We start from the raw sequence: 24,572 nt of genomic DNA, 5'->3' as shown, positions 1-24,572 counted from the left end.
ACAGAGTCTGTTTTACTTTGCAGGTGATGCTGTGTTGGAGAACTTGGATTTAAAAGAAAGTGCTCTAGTAAGTAAATGTGAAAAGAATATGTTTATACCCATGTCTTTCATATCAGGTCTAATGGTGTGCTTTTAAAATCAGCATATGAGTAATGGGGCATCTTTAGAACTTATGTGTAAACATATACTACCACTACTTGACTTCAATGTAATTCTATTACAATTAAGACGGCAACTGAATGTTGTCTACCCAATCACAGACTTTATTTTGTCTGTCTTAATCATGAAAAATGACTGAAAAGCCACCTTAATCTGTAGTGCTGCATGTTCCGCCCATTTGAGGGAATGAACCAATGAAATGCCATCTAAATAGGTTAGAGGGCAATAAGACGTTTCATCAGAAATAACAATGGGCTATGTACGCTTCGCTCCGCCCATTCTGATTTCTGAAGAAACGTCTTAATGCCATCTAACCTATAGATATATAATAGGGAATCTTTAAAACTAGAACATGCTTAAATACTATAACTACTATACTTTTTATACAGTGTAACAAAGGCTGTGGTATGTACTATCCTGTCTGTGGGATGATGCATATAAAAGATCCCTTGCTGCTAATCGAAATGAGTAGCCCATGAAGTGGTGACAGCGGATTTCCTCTCTCAATATCTGTGTGGTCCTTAACCATATATCTAACGCCATATAACCGTAAATAAAATGTGTTGAGTGCGTTGTTAATAAAGCATTTCCTTCCTTCTTCAATTCTACTACAATGTAATAGGGAATGTTTAAAACTGGAACATGCTTAAATACTACTAACTATTAAACTTGTTATACAGTGGGTCATTTCCATGGTAAGTTGCATTTTCAAAAAAATTCCAAATTTAATTTCCTGAAGAATCATACATAGAAATGAAATTTATAATGCTTGCTCTTCACAAAACCAGTATTTTAACTTTTGTGATATCATTTTTCATTCACAGACTGACGAAGTTTCCTTATTTTGTAACTGAAAAAGGCTAAAAATAATTATGTGCATTGTTAAGTCTTCCTTTCAGATTTAAAGCAAAGCAAAGAAATATTTTCAACATTAGTATGAACTTTTTATATAAATGTGTAACACATGCTGCTATGCAGTTTTAGTCAACCATACAACCATTGCTTGTGTGTTTATGTTGTAGACAGTTTTAATATTTGTTGATTTTGTTATTTCCAGGATGAACTTGATCTTCCCGTGAAGATAAAAGCTGGGCACGTGGGTAAGAAACTCAATTTACTGTCTGATTTCTGAAGGATTACTTTCTAATTTATGTAGGATTTACTGTCTGATTTCTGAAGGATTACTTTCTAATTTATGTAGGATTTACTGTCTAATTTACGTAGGATTTACTGTCTGATTTCTGAAGGATTACTTTCTAATTTATGTAGGATTTACTGTGTAATTTACCGTATATCGCTGTGTATTAGCCGACTTTTTTATACAAAAATTATCAAGTCAAAGGCTGGGGTCGGCTTATCTCAGGAGTCAACATTTTATTGGAAATGTAAAGTTAGAATAGTGACGTCACGGCTCGACTCGATCTATTGTCATTATTGTGTTCTGCATTTCCGCTTTCATAAAGGTTTAATATTGCATTTTATCACAAGCTATTACAAATAAAAGATATTAAAATTGTATATATATGTTCATCTTTAATAAATGTTGGTGTTTAAAAGTTATTTAGTAATATTTATCTGTTTAAACAACAATAAATGGTGACCGATCAAAACAATTTCGGAAAACTTCGCAGGTCACATGTCATTACAAAACTGCTTACTAAACCGGTGAACACGTTAATTGTTCCAGCTTCATTTGTTTTGTTTGTCGGCTTGGGATTAATCGACATGGGTGGTTGGGTATGGTAGGGTATAGCCGACTAGTAATGAAAATACCGATTAGCACAATCAACAATGCAAACAGTCACTGTCTTTTTAACGTGTGGCTGCAATCAAGAATGTTTAGATATATTTCGCTATCTTGGTACTTATATTTTACGAGAAATAAATTAACCGGACACTGTTTCTATAAATAGAAATCGGCTACTGCTTCCGGATAAGTTTGCTGTGACAAATGACGTTTGAAAGCAGTTGTACTTTGACCACACAGACATCTGACTTGGTTAGTTTTATATAGGGGGGTCGGCTTATATACAAGGTCTATAATTTTAAAGCCGATTTGGAGGGTGAAACTAGGGGGTCGGCTAATGCATGGAGTCGGCTAATACACAGCGATATACGGTACATAGGATTTACTGTCTGATTTCTGAAGGATTACTTTCTAATTTATGTAGGATTTACTGTCTGATTTCTGAAGGATTACTTTCTAATTTATGTAGGATTTACTGTCTGATTTTTATAGGATTTACTGTCTGATTTTAATTCAGAAATACTGCGGTATATAATTAAATTTTCTTCTTTTTTTAAAGATTTTCTAATCATATTAATCACCAAATTAAAATAAATTTATCCAATTGTTTTTAAAATTCAAAATTGGAGAATTTGCCAAGTGTCAGAGGTTACAAACAAAGATGATTTTATACAGTACTATATTTTAATTACCATATCACAGATATGTTTAGTTGTTACATTTCGTAGAAACTGTATTTTACCACCACCACAGCACTTATTGACCATTTGGGCGGGACATAGCCTAGTGGTATAGCGCTCGCTCGATGCGTGGTCGGTTTGGGATCGATCCCCGTCAGTGGGCCCATTGGGCTATTTCTCACTCCAGCCAGTGCATCACGACTGGTACATCAAAGGCTGTGGTATGTGCTATCCTGTCTATGGGATGGTGCATATAAAAGATCCCTTGCTGCTAATCGAAAAGAGTAGCCCATGAAGTGGCAACTGCAGGTTTCCTCTCTCAATATCTGTGTGGTCCTTAACCATATGTCCGACGCCATATAACCGTAAATAAAATATTTCTTTCGTTTATTGACCATTAGGTAGTCTTAAACTTAAAATAATTATAGGCCAGGGCTCACACTGGAACACATTTTGGTTTAGCCAGTTTTCAGAAATACTTAATATTTCCTTGCAATGTATTAAACTGTGGTTAATTTAAGGTATATTTTATTAGCCAAAGACTAAAAGTTTTAGCACCTTTGTATAAAAAGTAGCAGTTGGCTAATTTGGCATGGACAGATGTGTATTGGTCCAGTTTATTGTGTTATAGTGTTTGCAAGGTTCTTATGTGTGGTCATTGTTTGTTTTCTTCTATTACCATGGTAACAGGGAAGCTAACTCTGAAAATCCCATGGAAGAATCTGTACACGGAACCGGTGGTGGCCGAGCTGGATGGAGTATACGCGCTGGCTGTCCCAAATGCAGGTTTGTAATATTTATATTATATACTAAATTCCTTTTACAGTTTATTGTAATTTGCTAAGATTATTACATACATAATGTACAACATTTTAAAGAAACAGAAAAAAAGGAAAGAAAACGATTAAACAATTATTTTAATTAAATATTTTCTAAATAATGGTTTATAGGAATAATTTTTAAAAAAGGAATCTCTTCATTGCACATGGTGCTGGTTTTTGACAGCTGTACCATGTTAAATCCTGCTCCTCTACAAAATTCCCGTCTCCATATAACCATAACTAAAATGTGTTGAGTGCGTCGTTAAATAAAACATTTCCTTCCTCTACATAATTCATTACATGATTTCTAGTTCAATGTACAGATAGTAGTGTTGAGCTTATGTATCACAGTTGGAAATTGATCATTATTGTTTTAACAATGCAATGATTGATTGTCAGATCCGTAATACTTTGTTATAGAAATACTAATTGTATTATTCTTACAGATTAGATGATGCAACAGGTTGGCAATTTAGTAGGAATCTGTGCTTCCATGAAACCCAGATTTTGGGTCGAAATCATAAGATTATGAGATGAAATCCCAAAATATCTATATTACAAAAGTGTTAAGATTCAGACAGAATCTTTAAAAGTGCAGACCCAAGTTTTAACTGGTGAAAATGGACACTAAGTTTAGTTAATTTAATAAAACTGGGAAATATCCTTAAAAAATAGATTAGAACTCGAATCAATAACTGCTACTTCTCAGACGCAAATATGAAAAATGCATTTTGTTGTATTATAAACACCAGGATGACCATAAACACTACGGTTCTACGGAAATGGATAATAAAAACAATAAAATATAAGTAATGTTTGATTTCAGTGATCATAAACGGCTCTAATAGTGAAATATATACTGTAGTGTTTAAAAACTAGGGTATGTCCTTTTAAAAAACACCCAAATCCAGTGCTTGCACAATACATGTGAAATATGTCAGAATGTATGTATGAACGTAGGAAGCTGTGAATGGTTAGGACGCAGCATCTTTTGTGTTCGCTGGGACAGGCCCTAATCTAGAATTTTAAAATGTAGGAGAAGCGACTTCTCCCTTCCCAGGAAAAAGGGGAAATGTGTGGTCAAAATAGGCAAAGTTAACATTTATTGGTAGACTTTTGATAAAAATAACACTTCCATTTCACCGGCTAGATTAGGGATTGTGAGATAGACTGTATAATTTTTGTTAATTCTACCTTGAACACCTGTTAAGTGTTTGTTGTGTTGCAGGTATAAAGTACAATGCGGAGAAGGAGGAGAAGGTGAAACAGGATGCAAAGCAGAAGAAGTTGAAACAGATCGACGAGATCAAGAAAGCGGAGGCTGAAAAAGGTTTGTTAGGTCTCATAACTCTTCTGTGTTGAAACAGATCATTCATTCATAATCATTCATAATCATTCATTCATTCATAATCATTCATTCATAATCATTCATTTATAATAATCATTCATTCATAATCATTCATTTATAATCATAATCATTCATATTCATTCATTCTTTCATATTCATATTCATTCATTCATAATCATTCATTCATTAATTCATTCAGTTATAAACCAACAAGCTTGCGTATCTGTTGCTGATGAAAATTACACCATAGAGCAATTTCTTGACCATGATATATCCTGTGATCTCGAAGTAATAAAGACCAAGATATCAACATTTGACTGAATTATAATCTTTTTACTTCAGATAAGCCGAAAGAGGAGAAGCAGGACTCGTTTGTTGAGAAGATGGCGACGCAGGTGATAAAGAACCTGCAGATCAAGGTGAACAACATTCATGTGCGGTACGAGGACCGACACACCAACCCCAAGAGGCCCTTCGCCATTGGCATCACTCTGCATGAACTCCTCTTTCAGGTATGTCCAGAGTAGATGTGTTTATTATCCATATGGTTCAACATAACCGAGTTAGTAATAATCATATGAAGCACATGTGTAATAACAAGTGTAATGACGTAATTTTGGGAAGCGACGTCACAACATGACGTTGCTTCTCCAGTCCTAGCTCAGACTGTGCATTTGAAATATGTTAAATTGATGGTATATTTTACAGAGCTTTTAGATTATGGTAGCCCCACTCCCATGGCTGGTAATATTCAATGTTGGGCTAGTAAGTAACTACTATTGCCATGCCCAACGGCTAGTGAATTTTTCTTTGTCAAATGTTGCAGTTAAATCTATTTTGTAAATATGAATATCTCCCTCATTAGGTGACATATCTGATTATTACAATTATTATTATTCAGTTAAATTGTATTAACTTAAAGTAAAGTAGGGCTAGTGAATTTTTAATTGTGGCTAGTGAATTTTTTTAATCACTGATCCAATGGCTAGTGGATTTTGTAAAAATTCTAGAAGTCCTGTTTTATATATTTTAAATGTTTTCAGACAACTGATGAGAAGTGGGCACCATGTGTTATCAAGGAAGCTGTGACACAGATATACAAGGTAAGACTTTTTAAAAAACCCATTGGTGAGTACTCACCTACTTGCTGAATTATTATAAGTATACAAGACAAGACTTGTAATGAGTACTCACCTACTCACTGAATTATTATAGGTATACAAGACAAGACTTGTAATGAGTACTCACCTACTCACTGAATTATTATAGGTATACAAGACAAGACTTGTAATGAGTACTCACCTACTCATGAATTATTATAGATATACAAGACAAGACTTGTAATGAGTACTTGCTACTCAATAAATTATTATAGGTATACAAAACAAGACTTGTAATGAGTACTCACTACTCATGAATTATTATAGGTATACAAGACAAGACTTGTAATGAGTACTCACCTACTCATGAATTATTATAGGTATACAAGACAAGACTTGTAGTGAGTACTCACCTATTCATGTATTATTACAGGTATACAAAACAAGACTTGTAGTGAGTACTCACCTACTCATGTATTATTACAGGTATACAAGACAAGACTTGTAATGAGTACTCACCTACTCACTGTATTATTACAAGTGTACAAGACAAGACTTGTAATGAGTACTCACCTACTCACTGAATTATTACAAGTATACAAGACAAGACTTGTAATGAGTACTCACCTACTCATGAATTATTATAGGTATACCAGACAAGACTTGTAATGAGTACTCACCTACTCATGAATTATTATAGGTATACAAGACAAGACTTGTAATGAGTAGTCACCTACTCACTGAATTATTATAAGTATACAAGACAAGACTTGTAATGAGTACTCACCTACTCATGAATTATAGGTATACAAGACAAGACTTGTAATGAGTACTCACCTACTCACTGAATTATTATAGGTATACAAGACAAGACTTGTAATGAGTACTCACCTACTCACTGAATTATTATAGGTATACAAGACAAGACTTGTAATGAGTACTCACCTACTCATGAATTATTATAGATATACAAGACAAGACTTGTAATGAGTACTTGCTACTCAATAAATTATTATAGGTATACAAAACAAGACTTGTAATGAGTACTCACTACTCATGAATTATTATAGGTATACAAGACAAGACTTGTAATGAGTACTCACCTACTCATGAATTATTATAGGTATACAAGACAAGACTTGTAGTGAGTACTCACCTATTCATGTATTATTACAGGTATACAAAACAAGACTTGTAGTGAGTACTCACCTACTCATGTATTATTACAGGTATACAAGACAAGACTTGTAATGAGTACTCACCTACTCACTGTATTATTACAAGTGTACAAGACAAGACTTGTAATGAGTACTCACCTACTCACTGAATTATTACAAGTATACAAGACAAGACTTGTAATGAGTACTCACCTACTCATGAATTATTATAGGTATACCAGACAAGACTTGTAATGAGTACTCACCTACTCATGAATTATTATAGGTATACAAGACAAGACTTGTAATGAGTAGTCACCTACTCACTGAATTATTATAAGTATACAAGACAAGACTTGTAATGAGTACTCACCTACTCATGAATTATAGGTATACAAGACAAGACTTGTAATGAGTACTCACCTACTCACTGAATTATTATAGGTATACAAGACAAGACTTGTAATGAGTACTCACCTACTCATGAATTATTATAGGTATTCAAGACAAGACTCATAAAGACTTCAATGAGTACTCACCTACTCGCTAAATTATTTTCGGTATACAAGAATCGTAAAAACATAATGAGTACTCACTGTATTGTACTTAATAAATTATTATAGATGTATATGATAATACTCTCATATGTCAATGAGTGCTCACTGATATTCAGTTATTATACATCTACAAGGTACACAGTACTCACTGTTACAAAACTCTTAGAGAGAGTATGACACCAAATTGATTACTTGCTGTATTATATATCTACATATTATTAACAAAAGTATTACTGCTATAGATCAGGGCCCCATTCCACGAAGCAATCTTAGCACTAAGATCACCATAAGTGCATACGGTAGTTATGTTTTAGAGATGATTATTGTTTCTTTTTAAGTGATCATTATTAGTTAGGGCCATTTTTCATGTGCACAGTTTGTGCAATATGAAGGTGGAATGCAGAAAACGGACATGTACCCCCCTCCCCCAGTTCTGTGATTATCAATAGCAGTGTTTCCATATGAATGGCACAGTTTTGGTAACCATGCCCACACCACATCAGAAACAGTGCACATGAAAAATGACCCATGGACTGTGAATTACATCACAGAGTATTGAATATTACTCGTGGAATTATCTGACAGTTTTAAACACGATGGGCCGAATTTGCAAAGCCATGCTTAAAGATAGTACTAAACCAAATAACTTCCGGCTGGGTCAAAGTTCGAGGTGCACCCAACTTTTGATAGAGAAGTGAACACCACAAGTCCTGTGATTGGTTATAAATGTGAGTGTGTTGGTTGTAAAAAATAATAATTTCATCTGGGTAAAACAAATGTGCAATTTTATTTCATCTAGTACCAATGTGTCAAGTAGCCTTGTGCTTGAAACATGTATGGGGTACCTGTAAAAAAAAGTACTCGAATTTTGTGCGAAACTAGGGTAGTCATAGACGCTACCCGTTATCTCAGAAACGAGCAGCTTGACCCCCATTTTTTTCTGATTCACTTTAAATGTAAGGGGTGGTAGTATTTATATCCGTGGCGTTTATGTCGGTTGATACGTTGCAGGTAGGAGTTTTAGCCACATATGTTACTATTGTCGTCTATGGGATTTGATTTGGTAGTATACACCCTAAACACTTGTGTCTAAGAAAAACAAGTGTCGTATAGCAGCCTAAAATGTTTCACAGGAATTGTTTATGGGGTTTTGTTTGTTTATTATTTTTTAATAAATATTTCATTTCATTGCATCTTATTTTCGTGCTTATATCCAATTAACGTTCAAGCATGCTGTCCAGGGCACACACCTCAGCTGTCTGAGCTGTCTGTCCAGGACAGTGGGTTAGTTGTTAGTTGTTAGTGATTAGTGAGAGAAAAGAGGGTGTAGTGGTCTTACACCTACCCATAGAGTCGTTAAAACTCGCTCTGGGTGGGAGCCGGTACCAGGCTGCGAACTCTGTACCTACCAGCCTGTAGTCCGATGGGTTAACCACGACGCCACCGAGGCCGGTTTCAATAAATAAATTGTCTCTCTATATTTTCGTTTTTCTCTCTTTGGTAGCTCATACGCCTGGACTCTCTCGGTGTCTACTGGAACAGCTGTACTGACATGTATGATGGAAGGTCACGGGCAGAAATATTGGTGAGTAAGTGAACTGCAGTACATGTAGCTGTAATGTTTTAAGCACAGGTTTAGTGTCAGTGAAGATCAGGCTTTCTGAAATATTGGTGAGTGAGTGAACTGCAGTGGCTGTAATGTTTTAAACACAAGTTTAGTGTCAGTGAAGATCAGGTTTTCCGAAATACTGGTGAGTGAGTGAACTGCAGTGGCTGTAATGTTTTAAACACAGGTTTAGTGTCAGTGAAGATCAGGTTTTCTGAAATACTGGTGAGTGAGTGAACTGCAGTGGCTGTAATGTTTTAAACACAAGTTTAGTGTCAGTGAAGATCAAGTTTTCTGAAATACTGGTGAGTGAGTGAACTGCAGTGGCTGTAATGTTTTAAACACAGGTTTAGTGTCGGTGAAGATCAGGTTTTCTGAAATACTGGTGAGTGAGTGAACTGCAGTGGCTGTAATGTTTTAAACACAGGTTTAGTGTCAGTGAAGATCAGGTTTTCTGAAATACTGGTGAGTGAGTGAACTGCAGTAGCTGTAATGTTTTAAACACAGGTTTAGTGTCAGTGAAGATCAGGTTTTCTGAAATACTGGTGAGTGAGTGAACTGCAGTGGCTGTAATGTTTTAAACACAAGTTTAGTGTCAGTGAAGATCAGGCTTTCTGAAATACTGGTGAGTGAGTGAACTGCAGTGGCTGTAATGTTTTAAACACAAGTTTAGTGTCAGTGAAGATCAGGTTTTCTGAAATATTGGTGAGTGAGTGAACTGCAGTGGCTGTAATGTTTTAAACACAAGTTTAGTGTCAGTGAAGATCAGGCTTTCTGAAATACTGGTGAGTGAGTGAACTGCAGTGGCTGTAATGTTTTAAACACAAGTTTAGTGTCAGTGAAGATCAGGTTTTCTGAAATATTGGTGAGCGAGTGAACTGCAGTAGCTGTAATGTTTTAAACACAGGTTTAGTGTCAGTGAAGATCAGGTTTTCTGAAATACTGGTGAGTGAGTGAACTGCAGTACATGTAGCTGTAATGTTTTAAACACAAGTTTAGTGTCAGTGAAGATCAGGTTTTCCGAAATACTGGTGAGTGAGTGAACTGCAGTGGCTGTAATGTTTTAAACACAGGTTTAGTGTCAGTGAAGATCAGGTTTTCTGAAATACTGGTGAGTGAGTGAACTGCAGTGGCTGTAATGTTTTAAACACAAGTTTAGTGTCAGTGAAGATCAGGCTTTCTGAAATACTGGTGAGTGAGTGAACTGCAGTGGCTGTAATGTTTTAAACACAAGTTTAGTGTCAGTGAAGATCAGGTTTTCTGAAATATTGGTGAGCGAGTGAACTGCAGTAGCTGTAATGTTTTAAACACAGGTTTAGTGTCAGTGAAGATCAGGTTTTCTGAAATACTGGTGAGTGAGTGAACTGCAGTACATGTAGCTGTAATGTTTTAAACACAAGTTTAGTGTCAGTGAAGATCAGGTTTTCTGAAATACTGGTGAGTGAGTGAACTGCAGTGGCTGTAATGTTTTAAACACAGGTTTAGTGTCAGTGAAGATCAGGTTTTCTGAAATACTGGTGAGTGAGTGAACTGCAGTGGCTGTAATGTTTTAAACACAGGTTTAGTGTCAGTGAAGATCAGGTTTTCTGAAATACTGGTGAGTGAGTGAACTGCAGTGGCTGTAATGTTTTAAACACAGGTTTAGTGTCAGTGAAGATCAGGTTTTCTGAAATACTGGTGAGAGTGAACTGCAGTAGCTGTAATGTTTTAAACACAGGTTTAGTGTCAGTGAAGATCAGGTTTTCTGAAATACTGGTGAGTGAGTGAACTGCAGTGGCTGTAATGTTTTAAACACAGGTTTAGTGTCAGTGAAGATCAGGTTTTCTGAAATACTGGTGAGTGAGTGAACTGCAGTGGCTGTAATGTTTTAAACACAGGTTTAGTGTCAGTGAAGATCAGGTTTTCTGAAATATTGGTGAGTGAGTGAACTGCAGTGGCTGTAATGTTTTAAACACAGGTTTAGTGTCAGTGAAGATCAGGCTTTCTGAAATACTGGTGAGAGTGAACTGCAGTAGCTGTAATGTTTTAAACACAGGTTTAGTGTCAGTGAAGATCAGGCTTTCTGAAATATTGGTGAGTGAGTGAACTGCAGTGGCTGTAATGTTTTAAACACAGGTTTAGTGTCAGTGAAGATCAGGTTTTCTGAAATACTGGTGAGTGAGTGAACTGCAGTAGCTGTAATGTTTTAAACACAGGTTTAGTGTCAGTGAAGATCAGGTTTTCTGAAATACTGGTGAGTGAGTGAACTGCAGTACATGTAGCTGTAATGTTTTAAACACAGGTTTAGTGTCAGTGAAGATCAGGTTTTCTGAAATACTGGTGAGTGAGTGAACTGCAGTAGCTGTAATGTTTTAAACACAGGTTTAGTGTCAGTGAAGATCAGGCTTTCTGAAATCTTGGTGAGTGAGTGAACTGCAGTGGCTGTAATGTTTTAAACACAGGTTTAGTGTCAGTGAAGATCAGGTTTTCTGAAATACTGGTGAGTGAGTGAACTGCAGTAGCTGTAATGTTTTAAACACAGGTTTAGTGTCAGTGAAGATCAGGTTTTCTGAAATACTGGTGAGTGAGTGAACTGCAGTGGCTGTAATGTTTTAAACACAGGTTTAGTGTCAGTGAAGATCAGGTTTTCTGAAATACTGGTGAGTGAGTGAACTGCAGTGGCTGTAATGTTTTAAACACAGGTTTAGTGTCAGTGAAGATCAGGTTTTCTGAAATACTGGTGAGTGAGTGAACTGCAGTCGCTGTAATGATTTAAACACAGGTTTAGTGTCAGCGAAGATCAGGTTTTCTGAAATACTGGTGAGTGAGTGAACTGCAGTCGCTGTAATGATTTAAACACAGGTTTAGTGTCAGCGAAGATCAGGCTTTCTGAAATCTTGGTGAGTGAGTGAACTGCAGTGGCTGTAATGTTTTAAACACAGGTTTAGTGTCAGTGAAGATCAGGTTTTCTGAAATACTGGTGAGTGAGTGAACTGCAGTAGCTGTAATGTTTTAAACACAGGTTTAGTGTCAGTGAAGATCAGGTTTTCTGAAATACTGGTGAGTGAGTGAACTGCAGTAGCTGTAATGTTTTAAACACAGGTTTAGTGTCAGTGAAGATCAGGCTTTCTGAAATACTGGTGAGTGAGTGAACTGCAGTGGCTGTAATGTTTTAAACACAGGTTTAGTGTCAGTGAAGATCAGGCTTTCTGAAATCTTGGTGAGTGAGTGAACTGCAGTGGCTGTAATGTTTTAAACACAGGTTTAGTGTCAGTGAAGATCAGGTTTTCTGAAATACTGGTGAGTGAGTGAACTGCAGTAGCTGTAATGTTTTAAACACAGGTTTAGTGTCAGTGAAGATCAGGTTTTCTGAAATACTGGTGAGTGAGTGAACTGCAGTGGCTGTAATGTTTTAAACACAAGTTTAGTGTCGGTGAAGATCAGGTTTTCTGAAATACTGGTGAGTGAGTGAACTGCAGTCGCTGTAATGATTTAAACACAGGTTTAGTGTCAGCGAAGATCAGGCTTTCTGAAATCTTGGTGAGTGAGTGAACTGCAGTGGCTGTAATGTTTTAAACACAGGTTTAGTGTCAGTGAAGATCAGGTTTTCTGAAATACTGGTGAGTGAGTGAACTGCAGTCGCTGTAATGATTTAAACACAGGTTTAGTGTCAGCGAAGATCAGGCTTTCTGAAATCTTGGTGAGTGAGTGAACTGCAGTGGCTGTAATGTTTTAAACACAGGTTTAGTGTCAGTGAAGATCAGGCTTTCTGAAATCTTGGTGAGTGAGTGAACTGCAGTAGCTGTAATGTTTTAAACACAGGTTTAGTGTCAGTGAAGATCAGGCTTTCTGAAATCTTGGTGAGTGAGTGAACTGCAGTAGCTGTAATGTTTTAAACACAGGTTTAGTGTCAGTGAAGATCAGGTTTTCTGAAATACTGGCGAGTGAGTGAACTGCAGTACATGTAGCTGTAATGTTTTAAGCACAAGTTTAGTGTCGGTGAAGATCAGGTTTTCTGAAATATTGGTGAGTGAGTGAACTGCAGTAGCTGTAATGTTTTAAACACAGGTTTAGTGTCGGTGAAGATCAGGTTTTCTGAAATCTTGGTGAGTGAGTGAACTGCAGTAGCTGTAATGTTTTAAACACAGGTTTAGTGTCAGTGAAGATCAGGGTCCAATTTCAGAAAACATTGTAAGCCGAGTTTTGCACATAAACGTAAATCTACGACTATACCACAATTTCTATTACTATCATAGTACATTTTCTTTTGTCCTTAAAATTCTACATCTTCTGTAATGATGTAATTTTCTGCGTGAAATAGATACGAAACATTGTAAATGTATTACTGGTATAACAGCTAGTAACAGACGTAAACTTATGATGTTTTCTTAAATAGGCCCCTGACTTTCTGCCAGAGTGTACAAGGGTAAAATAACGTACCCTAAAATCTTGGAAATTAATGGACATATTTTTATAGTTTTTAGATATAAAATTTGTCAAAACATGAAATGCAGTGTCCAGTTTCAAAACATTTGAGACTCATAACCACCTAGTAAAGGCATTTGTTGTTTGTTTTGTTTTTATTATGAACACTCAAATAATTGTTTTGGCCAGAAGATGTTTTACTTAAACCTTTATTGGACATAAACACAATGTTTACCTGGAAAAGAAAAACGAATCAATTAACTAAGGAAAGGTTATGTTACAACACATTGTTGTTTAGATAGTAGTTTGTGGAGTTTGTTAAAGTCATAGACCCTGGTTTCAGCCTTTTGCTAATGGATACTAAGTTTTGTTAATCTACAAACCTGTAGCACATCTTGATAGTGACAATGTTAAATGTGAAACAAAAGTCTGTGGCATTGAAATGGGGAAATTCCCTCTAAAATAGACTAGAGCTTGTCTCAATGACCTTTACTTCTCAGAGGTATGTGTCTTTTTAGAATGACAAAAAACGCATTTCATGGTATTACAAACGCCAGAATGACCAGAAATACTTCAGATTTTTGGAAAGTGATATTCTAAAGAATAAAATCTAATTAATGTCTGATTTCAATATCAAGAACGACTCTAGTAATGAAAAGTAAATCGTAGTGTTTAAAAACTAGGGTTTGTCACTTTAAGAGTTGACTGTTTACAGATTTCTAAGCAGCTGGTGTTAATACTAGACGAAGGTCGACAACAGTCACTTTACGGACCCTTGTTTTAGCTTCGTACACAGTAAATAAAACATATCCAATGGTAATTTTTTTATATGATATATTTAACAAAAGGTACTTTTTATTTCCTTCATCTTTTGAAACTTAAAATTAATATTTTGTCCAGAATTATGAAAAATAAAAAATACCCACCTGTAAACAGTGTTGTCTGCTTTTTATAGAAATTTAACAGGGGTTAAGGTTAGTAGACCAGTTTTTATTTTAATGTGATGAAGCATTGTAATAATATAGCTAATTTTGAAATTGAATGACGTCACTTTGCATCTCCTTACAATAACCATACACTGGGTACATGACGTTTCCATTTTAAGAATGCTGGACAAATTTCAGTGCTAAATTTCTATTGAAAACTTTTTGTTTGAACATTACTAATGCACCTGAATGTGTTTGAAGAAAATCTTGTGATTAAAAAATTGTATGTTTTACGAAGTATGGATTTGAAGTGAAATTACAGTAAGATATGCTATATTTATTGTGTACGAACCCAAAACAAGGGTGCGAAAAGTGACTATCGTCGACCTTAGATGCTTGCACAAGAAACAAGATTTAAAGTGCTATTCATTTATTATATTACAGACCACACTCAAATCCAACATAGCTTCTGGAGACTCGAAGACAGAATACCAGTACTGTAAGTATTTCACTACATACATTCCTTTCTTCTTTTTTAATTTATTATTTTGTTATGCTTCGCACCACTTACAGGTCAACTCGGTGTATTTGTCTGTTTTGTGATGATATTTTTTGTTTAACAATATAGCAGATAGGTTCCAAGGTAATATAGCTATACCCTGTAGCAGCAAAAATCTTAAGTGGTTTTTGTTATTAATCTGTCTTTTCTTTGGCCAATTGGGCTATTTCTCGTTCCAGCCAGTGTGCCATGACTGGCATATCAAAGGCTGTGGTATGTACTTCCCTGTCTGTGGTGTGGTGCATATAAAAGATCCTTTACTGCTAATAAAAAAAAGTAGCCCATGAAGTGGCGGCTGCGGGTTTCTTCTCTCAATATCTGTGTGGTCCTTAACCATATGTCTGGCGTCATATAACCTTCAATAAAATGTGTTGAGTAACTACTGAACACTCCCCAAAGTGGTCAGATTAAGCCCACAGATAAAAGCTGATGGGAAATGACAGGTGTGTGGCATGGATAGCCACAATACACAAACACCTATCGTGGTTGGAGAGACAAGGACTGAGATGTGGAGGTGGACAGTGAAAGAAGTTGAAAGATAGGAGTTGCCAGATCTGGAAGAAATGAGATGGAATTCAAAGGAGAGAAAGGAAAGGGGGCCGTAGGATTAAAAAAAGAAGAAAAAAAGATGAACATCTATGGATGTAACGGTCAGCGACATCAAATAAGTTTGTGGTAGGGGAGATATTTAACTCTGTGGAATCCATTGTTTTTAATTTCAGGTGTGAAGCCGATCTCTTCTGTGGCTCACCTCAAGCTGAACACAAAACCCGAACAGACGAACTTCAGCCTGCCGAAAATATTCCTCACCATCGTCTTTGACAACATCGGCATCGCGCTCTCAAAATTCCAGGTCAGAGAGATTTCTTCTTAAAGGGACATTCCTGAGTTTGCTGCAATTTTTAAGATGCTATCAACTAACAGAGACTTTTTTAACAAATATATCAGATATATTTTTCTGCAAAAAATATTAGTGGCTGTATATTAAATGTGTTTCTGATCGTTCTACTATTTGTACTAAGTTAAATTGCATTTTATATTCTAAAATAAAAAAATTTGTATGTACGAAATTATTTAAAGACAAAATCCAGTTTGGGCTTCTTACAAATATTAAGACGACCAGAAACACATTGAATATACAGACGGATATTCTAAACAAGAAAATATTTTTAATATGTAAGTTTAATCGTAGAAATATTATATTTTTTGGAAACATATTACAAGGCAGCAAACTCAGGAATGTCCCTTTAATTCTTCTAGCTGTAATGTCTAAATAGAAAGTAATATCTAATTAAAAAGTAATTTTTTGTGATGTCTAATAAAAAATAACTCTTAGTGAGTTAAGCTAGGAATCCATGTCTATGTGACGCATATTGGAAAGATCTCTGTAGAGTTCGGGAATTAACATATTGCGCATTATGCCACACGCATTTGGCATTGCATACATATGGAAGTGCTTCAGTTTATTTCTATATAAACTGTTTATGCACTGCGCACTATGCACTACGTACACCTGGATTCCTGGCTTAATGCCTATTTAGAAAATACATTTTAGTAATAACCAACTTGTAAGTAATTTTTGTTGTGTTAATGTCTATTTGGCAAATTGTTGGTAAACCTTAAGTGTAGAAATTAACTGCAGAGTCTTCTTTAAAATTTAATAGTATTGATCTCTTGAAGGACGGGGCGTAGCCCAGTGGTAAAGTGCTCGCTTGATGCATGGTTGGTATGATTGATCTCTGTCTGTGGGCCCATTGGGCTCTTTCTCATTCCAGCCAGTGCTCCACGACTGGTATATCAAAGCCTGTCTGTGGGATGGTGCATATAAAAGATCCCTGCTACTAATGAACAAACGTAGCGGGTTTCCTCTCTAAGGCTGAATTTAAGAATTACCAAATGTTTGACGATGATTAATAAATCAATATGCTCTAGTGGTGTCATTAAATCTAACAAACTTTTGATCCCTGGAAAATAAATATACATTATTGTATGAGCAGGAGTGCCATATGAAAATGTTAAAATTGTTTTATTCCCCAAGCAAGATAAGTTCTCTTGTTTCATTTTAACATCTATCTTCAGTGTTGTTGTTGATGATGTAGTTAATGATGTTAATGTTGTTATTGTTGTTTCAGTATGACGATGTGCTAGAGATGCTGGAGTCATTTGAGCGGATGGGTCTGCTCGGAATATATCGCAAATACAAACCTGACGTCCCACTACACAAACATGCAAAAGAATGGTGTGTGTTTTTTTAAACTTTATCTCAGTAGTACTTTAATAGGTTAGTCATATAAATTCCTTTACTAATTCTTAGCACCACACAGTTGGTCCTAAGGCACGTACTAAAATGTGGATTCTGGTTTCAAGATGTTAGGTCTCACTACACAGATGTCATCTGTCATTGAAACCCATGTTAAATTGCCCAACTTCAAATGAAGATTGCCAATAGAATGGGTTCTCATTGGCACTAACAATATACACCATTGCGAACATACATTATATAAGCATTTATTTTCACTCCAAAATTGAGAACATTTCCGTCTCAGTTTTTTTGCTATATGACTGCTCTGGCTGTAGTACCGGTCCACTCCGGCTGTCTCTTGCGCTGTACACCCATGTCCCAAAAGGTTGATGCACAATATTACAAAATAACATGGGTAAAATACAGCCAGAAGGCTTACCATTAAACATACATATTGTTTTAATTCTTCACCATTTCCTAGAAGTGAATATGTGAACCATAACGTGTCACAATTAGGAACTATAGTGGACCGTGATGAATGAACTTTCACACGGAAGTGATCTGTGTAGTGAGACCTTATTGAGGATGCAGCTCAGTGGTAGTTTAGTTGGTACATTCCTCCAGTAATTCTGAGCACCCCACAGTTGGTCCTAATGCATGTACTAAAGTGTGGAGTCTGGTTTCAAGATGTTATATATTGAGGATGTAGCTCAGTAGTAGTTCAGTTGGTTGTTTATAAATTCCTCCACTATTTTTGAGCAGCACACAAATGATGCTAAGGCATGCACTCGTGTTATACATACACACAGACATAAACACAAATACACGGACACAACATATGCACAAGCTCACACACACACACACACACACACACACACACACACACACGTACACTCACGTACACTGTTACCTGATGGGAATTACACATAAAACATACATGTAAGTACATGTGTATGCATGCGATGCATGTGTAATTTTACGCATACGATGCTGTGTTGCAGGGTGATGCTCAGTGCATATATATAGATATACACACACATGCATGCATGCACACATACAGTTACATTGTTATCTAGTGGCCAATACACATAAAACACTGATGTAAATACATGTGCTAGAGGACACTGTGATAATTTAGTTTATCCTATAACATACCCATGATATCCAGGTCATAAACCCATGTGATACATAGAGGATAATAAACGAGTTGCCAGTTATTATAAAATTTATGTCCCAAATGAAATAATTTTCAGTTGTCACGAGCTTTAGCGAGTGACGAAATTTCATGAGGGACATAAATTTGATAATAACTGGTACTGAGTTTGTTATTCTATTTATTACCTGAGCTATTCTTTCTCTAAAAGCCTTTATTTCCGACACACATGCATGCACATGTATAGAAATGATATAAAGCACTTTATGCATTGTTCTGAGTATTGCTATAACTTTGTAATTTAATCACGTTCATAGATAATTTTTAAAAACAAAAGTTCTCTTTATTCTGGTACAAAATATATAATGAGTTGCATTAAAATGACATTTTGTTATAAATTTAACACCAAAAACAGAAAGCTGTCAACACAAACTCTCTAAACTACATGACGTCATTGTGTGTGTTTACCAAATCGTGATGATGTCATATTTAGTACTGACAAGGTCATTGGTTTGTAAGCGTCAAATTATAGCATTGTTCATTAGACCAATGCATGATAATTTCTTTGTGAAAAATTATGATTTTTATTGATAATACTCACCCGGTATATATGTGTATAATGCCAAGAGGACACTGTGACATGTTATATTACTCCCCAGGTGGCACTACGCATATGCGGCTGTGTTGGAGGAGACGGTGCGGCGTCGGAGACGGATGTTTTCGTGGCAGCACATCTCTGAGCACCGCCTCATGATGAAGAAATATCGACAGAGTTATGTGAAGAAACTCGACAGCAAGCGAGTCGGGGGAGACGTCACCAAAACTATTGAAGTACGGTCACAGCATTTTACTTTAACCTCCACTTGCATATTAGTGTTTTCCCTAGCTTGTTTTAGCATGGTGCGAAACCATGCCTCAATAGTCTAGCACCATCTTGCCTTAATCAGTGCCATGCTGCCCTGAGATTAAACCAACCTTTTTCAGTAATTAATTCTAAAATTGCCTTTATAAAACACCCAAAAAGGTATTATTAATTAATAAAATATGCCTTTTATATTTTTTGCCATTCATTTATTAAAGCAAGCACATAAATTGCATTAATCTTTATTTCAATTAATTTTTGTATATTTTTAATGAAATACAAGTGCCCCGAAAAATGGTGAAAATGCCCAAAAGTGTTTGGTCTACCATGCCTTGCCTAATTTCTAGGGAAATCACTACATATATACACATGGAAGTTACTTTAAGGGGCGTTGTCGTTGTGTGATTAGTAGCACGGACTTGTCACATGCTATCAAATCATACTGTTAGAATGCCTAAATTGGAATGACTATAGTCTTATATATGTTCCGATTTTTGTAGGGCCGACAAATTGCATTCATGTGACATGTGATTAACTGCATAATGAGAATGCTGCTTTAGCCACATTTACATATAGCTTATATCTTTACTTGTGCTTTTCACTAGAAGTCTCTCTCCCCCCCCCCCCCCCCCAACAAAACAAAAGAAAAAGTTCAAGGTGTTTGTTCATATCAGTTTTCTCTCCCTTCACTTGTTAATAGCACTATAGCTATTTGGGGCAAGATGCAGCCCAGTGGTAAAGCGCTCGCTTGATGCGCGGTCTGTTTGGGATCAACCCCCGTCAGTGGGCCCATTGGGCTATTTCTCGCTAAAGTCAGTACCCCACGACTGGTACATCAAAGGCTGTGGTATGTGCTATCCTGTCTATGGGATGGTGCATATAAAAGATCCCTTGCTGCTAATTGAAAAGAGTAGCCCATGAAGTGGCGACAGCGGGTTTCCTCCCTCAATATCTGTGTGGTCCTTAACCATATGTCTGACGCCATATAACCGTAAATGAAATGTGTTGAGTGCGTTGTTAAATAAAACATTTCCTTCCTTCCTTCTTTAGCTATTTATGTTTACTCTATTTTGACATATCCTTTCCATGAGAAGTTCCCCCTCCCCAACAAAAAAAGAAAAGTTTAAGAAGTAGTATGTCTACATTAATTTACTTTGCCTTCACTTGTATATAGCATCATAGCTTTTCATATTTGACTTTATCTTGACTTGTCCATACCACTAGAAGTTGCCCCAACCCCGAGACGCCCTGAAAAACGAAGAAGAAAATGTTTGAGGTTCAGAAAACTATTGATGTATGCTCATATGAATTTACTTCAACTTGACTATCCCAGCCACTGTCACATGACTGGTATATCAAAGACTATGGTGTGTGCTGTCCTGTCTGTAGGAGAGTGCATATAAAAGATCCCTTACTGCTAATGGAATATGGACTATGTCAAAATTGTTAAATGTTTGACATCCAATAGCTGATGATTAATAAATCAATGTGCTCTAGTGGTATCGTTAAACGAAACAAACTTTTTTTTACAGTCAGTAGTCGATGATTTATGAATCAATGTGTTTTAATGATGTTTTTAAACAAAACAAAGTTAACTTTTTGTTTATTTCAGGAATGTGAGAAGTACCTTGATGTGTTCAGTATCACAATCATGAGGCAGCAGGCCGAACTCGAGGTAGTTATCTCCCTTTGTTTTATTATCTCCCTTAGTTTGACTATCTCCCTTTATTTGCTCTTCAAACAGCACTAGTAATTCACTCCCCATTCCTATTCCAATCCACGTCCCATATTTTTGAAATTATCTTAGCGCTATGCTACTGTAAAATGTCACTATGGCGTGTATTGTAGTGACGTCATAACCTATGATGACTTTATGATATTGTAGTGTTAAGATGGCTTCGAAAAGGTGTAGCCGTGTTTACTTTCTGTTGTGAAAGTACTGATATTTCTCCATATTGATAAATTTTATGTTTGCTCTTCAAACTAACTGTTGTGATATAGGTTTACTTTCTGTCTGACATTTAAATTTTGATATCACTTCATATGATTGGGCTATTTATCATTCCAACCAGTGCACCATGACTGGTATATCAAGGGCCAGGGTATGTGCTATTCTGTCTGTGGGATGGTGCATATAAAAGATCCCTTGCTACTAATGGAAAAATGTAGCGGGTTTCCTCTCTAAGACTATAGGGCGAGGAGTAGCCCACGACTAGTGTAACAAAGGCCGTGGTATGTACTACCCTGTCTGGGATGGTGCATATAAAAAATCCCTTGCTGCTAATCGAAAAGAGTAGCCTATGAAGTGGTGACAGCGGGTTTCCTCTCTCATTATCTGTGTGGTCCTTAACCCTATGTGTGTCGTTAAATAAAACATTTCCTTCCTTCCTTGCTACTAATGGGAAAATGTAGCAGGTTTCCTCTCTAAAACCATATGTCAAAATTACCAAATGTTTGACACCCAATAGCTGATGATTAATAAGTCAGTGTGCTCTAGTGGTGTCGTTAAACAACACAAAGTGTAACTTTATTACCATTAAATATATATTTTGTGCAATGGAACGTTTTTTCTGTCAGTATATGAATGAAACAGCAATATTCACCCATATTGAAGAATGTCATCTTCTTGATTAGTATACCCATTAAACTGTATTTAATTATTCTTATGTTAATCTGTTTTTACTCCAGCAATATTTGCCCATATTGAAGAATGTAACCTTCTCGTGGAGGCTGAAATAGTATTTCCTTGAATAGTGTATTTGACTAAACTCTGTATTTAATTATTCTTGTGTTAATCTGTCTCTTATTAGTTGGAGCCCTGTTTTGTATGTCGGTTAATTTTGCAATGCACCAGTTTTGAATACTCACAATACTGCACCCTAATAATGACTGTGATTTGTAGTTTTTGCTTGATAGTTATATACTGGAAAGCGAGGCTGAAGAAGAGGTATATATATTTGTATACAGACGAACAAAAGAAATGCAATAATATTTTACTTTACATTAATTTAACCTTTAGACTACTGGATTAATTTTTAACAAAAACCACGTTGAGTGGGTACAAGTTTATAATTTTTACTCACATATATTCACTTAAATGTTTGATAAATACATGAAATAAAGTTCATATATGAATTGGTAAGTATTATTTTCGTGTCTTTTTTTGTATTTTTTATTATTTTAGATCGGCTAATGGTGATTAAAATTAGGCAAAAAATCTAAAAAGTTGCGTTTACTTACGGGCATTTGTGGCCAGCTGTCCAGTATTTATGTCCATTATTCCCGATAACAGTGGTTTTCTGACCAGAATTTTTTTTTAAACCCGAACTACGATTCATATTGCAATATTTGGTAATTTTCGTTGTTGGTAAAACGATCAAATTTATTATCAAATTATCTGTTACAATCAGCTATCGATCCCTGAAAATTACCGCGACGTGCCGCCATTGTTGTCAAGCGAAAATACTTGCCGAAAACCACTTTTTGAACTCAAAATTTCAAGGTATTTTCAATTGAAAAAATCAAAACAAAAACCACCATTTTGAAAAAAAATCTTTTTTCTTTAATTATATTTCCGTTTCCGGTGAGTGTCGTGTGCAAAACGGCGGGAAATATGAATTGGGGAATGCACTGTATACAGTGTACAGTATATCGACTGACGTGACATTGGGCGAGATATCTCGCCTGCAGTAGTCAGAAGGTTAATTAAATTTCCGTTACATTCATTACAATATAATGTCATCCCATCAACATTAGCAATTAAGACAATGTCCATGGCAACAAAAAAACATGCCATTGAAAAAAACACCTGAATATAGTCCACGGCAAAAAAAACCATGCCATTGAAAAAAACATCTGAATATAATAGTTCCGTATGTGGAATGTTTATATGCAATAAAGTTTTTATCTTTTATCTTTATCTTTATAGTCCAGGGCAAAAAAATTACATGGAGAATTAAAAACTAAACGGCAATCTCCACGGCATTGCCGATTGCCCATTGGTCCAGACGTAACAACGGGCATTTGATCATTTCTCGATGAACGTAAAAGTTACATTTTCATGGAATGTCACATCTGATGACCTCATTTTATAGGGGAAGGTTGTCTTGTTGAGCGTTATTGTTTATGGACCAGAAATAATTCAAAATAAAGTATGAAGTTTTAGTGTTATTATTAGCAAGTATGATTCAAATTTAATTATAAGTATTGTGTGTTATTTCTTTTACTTTCATTTGGTTATGAAAAACAAAGAACTTCGAATTTATGTGAGAATAGCTTCGCCAATTCATACAGTTTGCAGATGATTTGTTTTTTTCATACCCCAATGAACGTAAAAGAAATAACAAGACAATCCTGAATTAATGAAAATTCTACAGTTTGAATCCCTTTAGTTTTTGTGTCTATTAAAATTATCGGTGTCATAGAAACATTTTAAGCCTATTTTAACAGCACAGAATTAATTTTATGATTAAAAAAAAAAAGGCTTAAAATATTTGCATTTCTTTTGTCGTTTGGTATATTAAAGTTCAATCAGCTGTTTTGTTAAATGTTTTATTTATTTTGTTAAAGGGCTCTTGGATTTCACGGAAATGATTGTAGCGTGTCAGTAAATTCACCGAACCGAAAGTTCAATTCCCATGATTATGATATCGAATATGACTATTCAACAAAAATAATATATATCAGGGGTGGGAATTCTCTTCGGGTCAGCTGTTTTCCTCTCATGGAACATTGCATTTCCTCGCATTTTAATCGTCCTTTCCTCCAAAATGTGTCATATGGCACAGATTTTAACCTAGGATTTCAAGAATTTCTGGGACCCCTATAGATTTCCTCTTTTTTTTTACATTTCACCAATGTGGAATGTGTATATAAAAGAACCCTGGCTACTAATGAAAAAATGTAGCAGATTTCCTCTAAGAATATACTAAATTACTAAATGTTTCATTCCTTCATTCCTTCCTTCCTTCCTTCATTCATTCATTCATTCATTCATTCATTCATGTATTCATCTTTGACACCCTCTAGCCATGGTGCTTGAGTGTCGTTAAACCATCCATCCAATCATCCATCCATCCATCCATCCTTCTATTGTTTGTTTTGCAAATATTTATCAGTTTTGGGCATCAGAGATGAAAAATAATTGGAGTTAATGTTTTTTATTAATTGTTCTTATTGTTGTTTACAAAACATACTGTTACAAATTAATCGTTATTGTTATTGTTATAGTGTTATTAGTAAAATTGTGGTT

At 35.7% G+C, this 24,572-nt stretch overlaps 1 protein-coding gene across 5 annotated transcripts in view; it reads left to right on the top strand.

The window, feature by feature from the left end:
* The window catches only part of LOC121373312 (vacuolar protein sorting-associated protein 13A-like), a 197,762-nt gene that overhangs the window by 21,582 nt on the left and 151,608 nt on the right, over positions 1–24,572 (top strand). For 4 of the 5 annotated variants that reach the window (XM_041499873.1, XM_041499872.1, XM_041499875.1 and 1 more), the window contains exons 2-14: positions 24–67; positions 1,217–1,259; positions 3,277–3,372; positions 4,636–4,737; positions 5,098–5,267; positions 5,799–5,858; positions 9,074–9,154; positions 14,950–15,004; positions 15,787–15,917; positions 17,197–17,303; positions 19,119–19,290; positions 20,934–20,996; positions 22,224–22,268. In XM_041499873.1, coding sequence (XP_041355807.1) covers positions 24–67; positions 1,217–1,259; positions 3,277–3,372; positions 4,636–4,737; positions 5,098–5,267; positions 5,799–5,858; positions 9,074–9,154; positions 14,950–15,004; positions 15,787–15,917; positions 17,197–17,303; positions 19,119–19,290; positions 20,934–20,996; positions 22,224–22,268 — 1,169 coding nt within the window. The remainder of the gene's footprint in view (positions 1–23; positions 68–1,216; positions 1,260–3,276; positions 3,373–4,635; positions 4,738–5,097; positions 5,268–5,798; positions 5,859–9,073; positions 9,155–14,949; positions 15,005–15,786; positions 15,918–17,196; positions 17,304–19,118; positions 19,291–20,933; positions 20,997–22,223; positions 22,269–24,572) is intronic. The other variant, XM_041499874.1, reaches the window with a different exon arrangement.

The sequence above is a fragment of the Gigantopelta aegis genome, chromosome 5 (assembly GCF_016097555.1).
Source record: "Gigantopelta aegis isolate Gae_Host chromosome 5, Gae_host_genome, whole genome shotgun sequence".
NCBI classification, from domain to species: domain Eukaryota; kingdom Metazoa; phylum Mollusca; class Gastropoda; order Neomphalida; family Peltospiridae; genus Gigantopelta; species Gigantopelta aegis.
The sequence above is the reverse complement of the archived record's forward strand: the minus strand, read 5'-3'. Positions and strand labels throughout refer to the sequence as shown.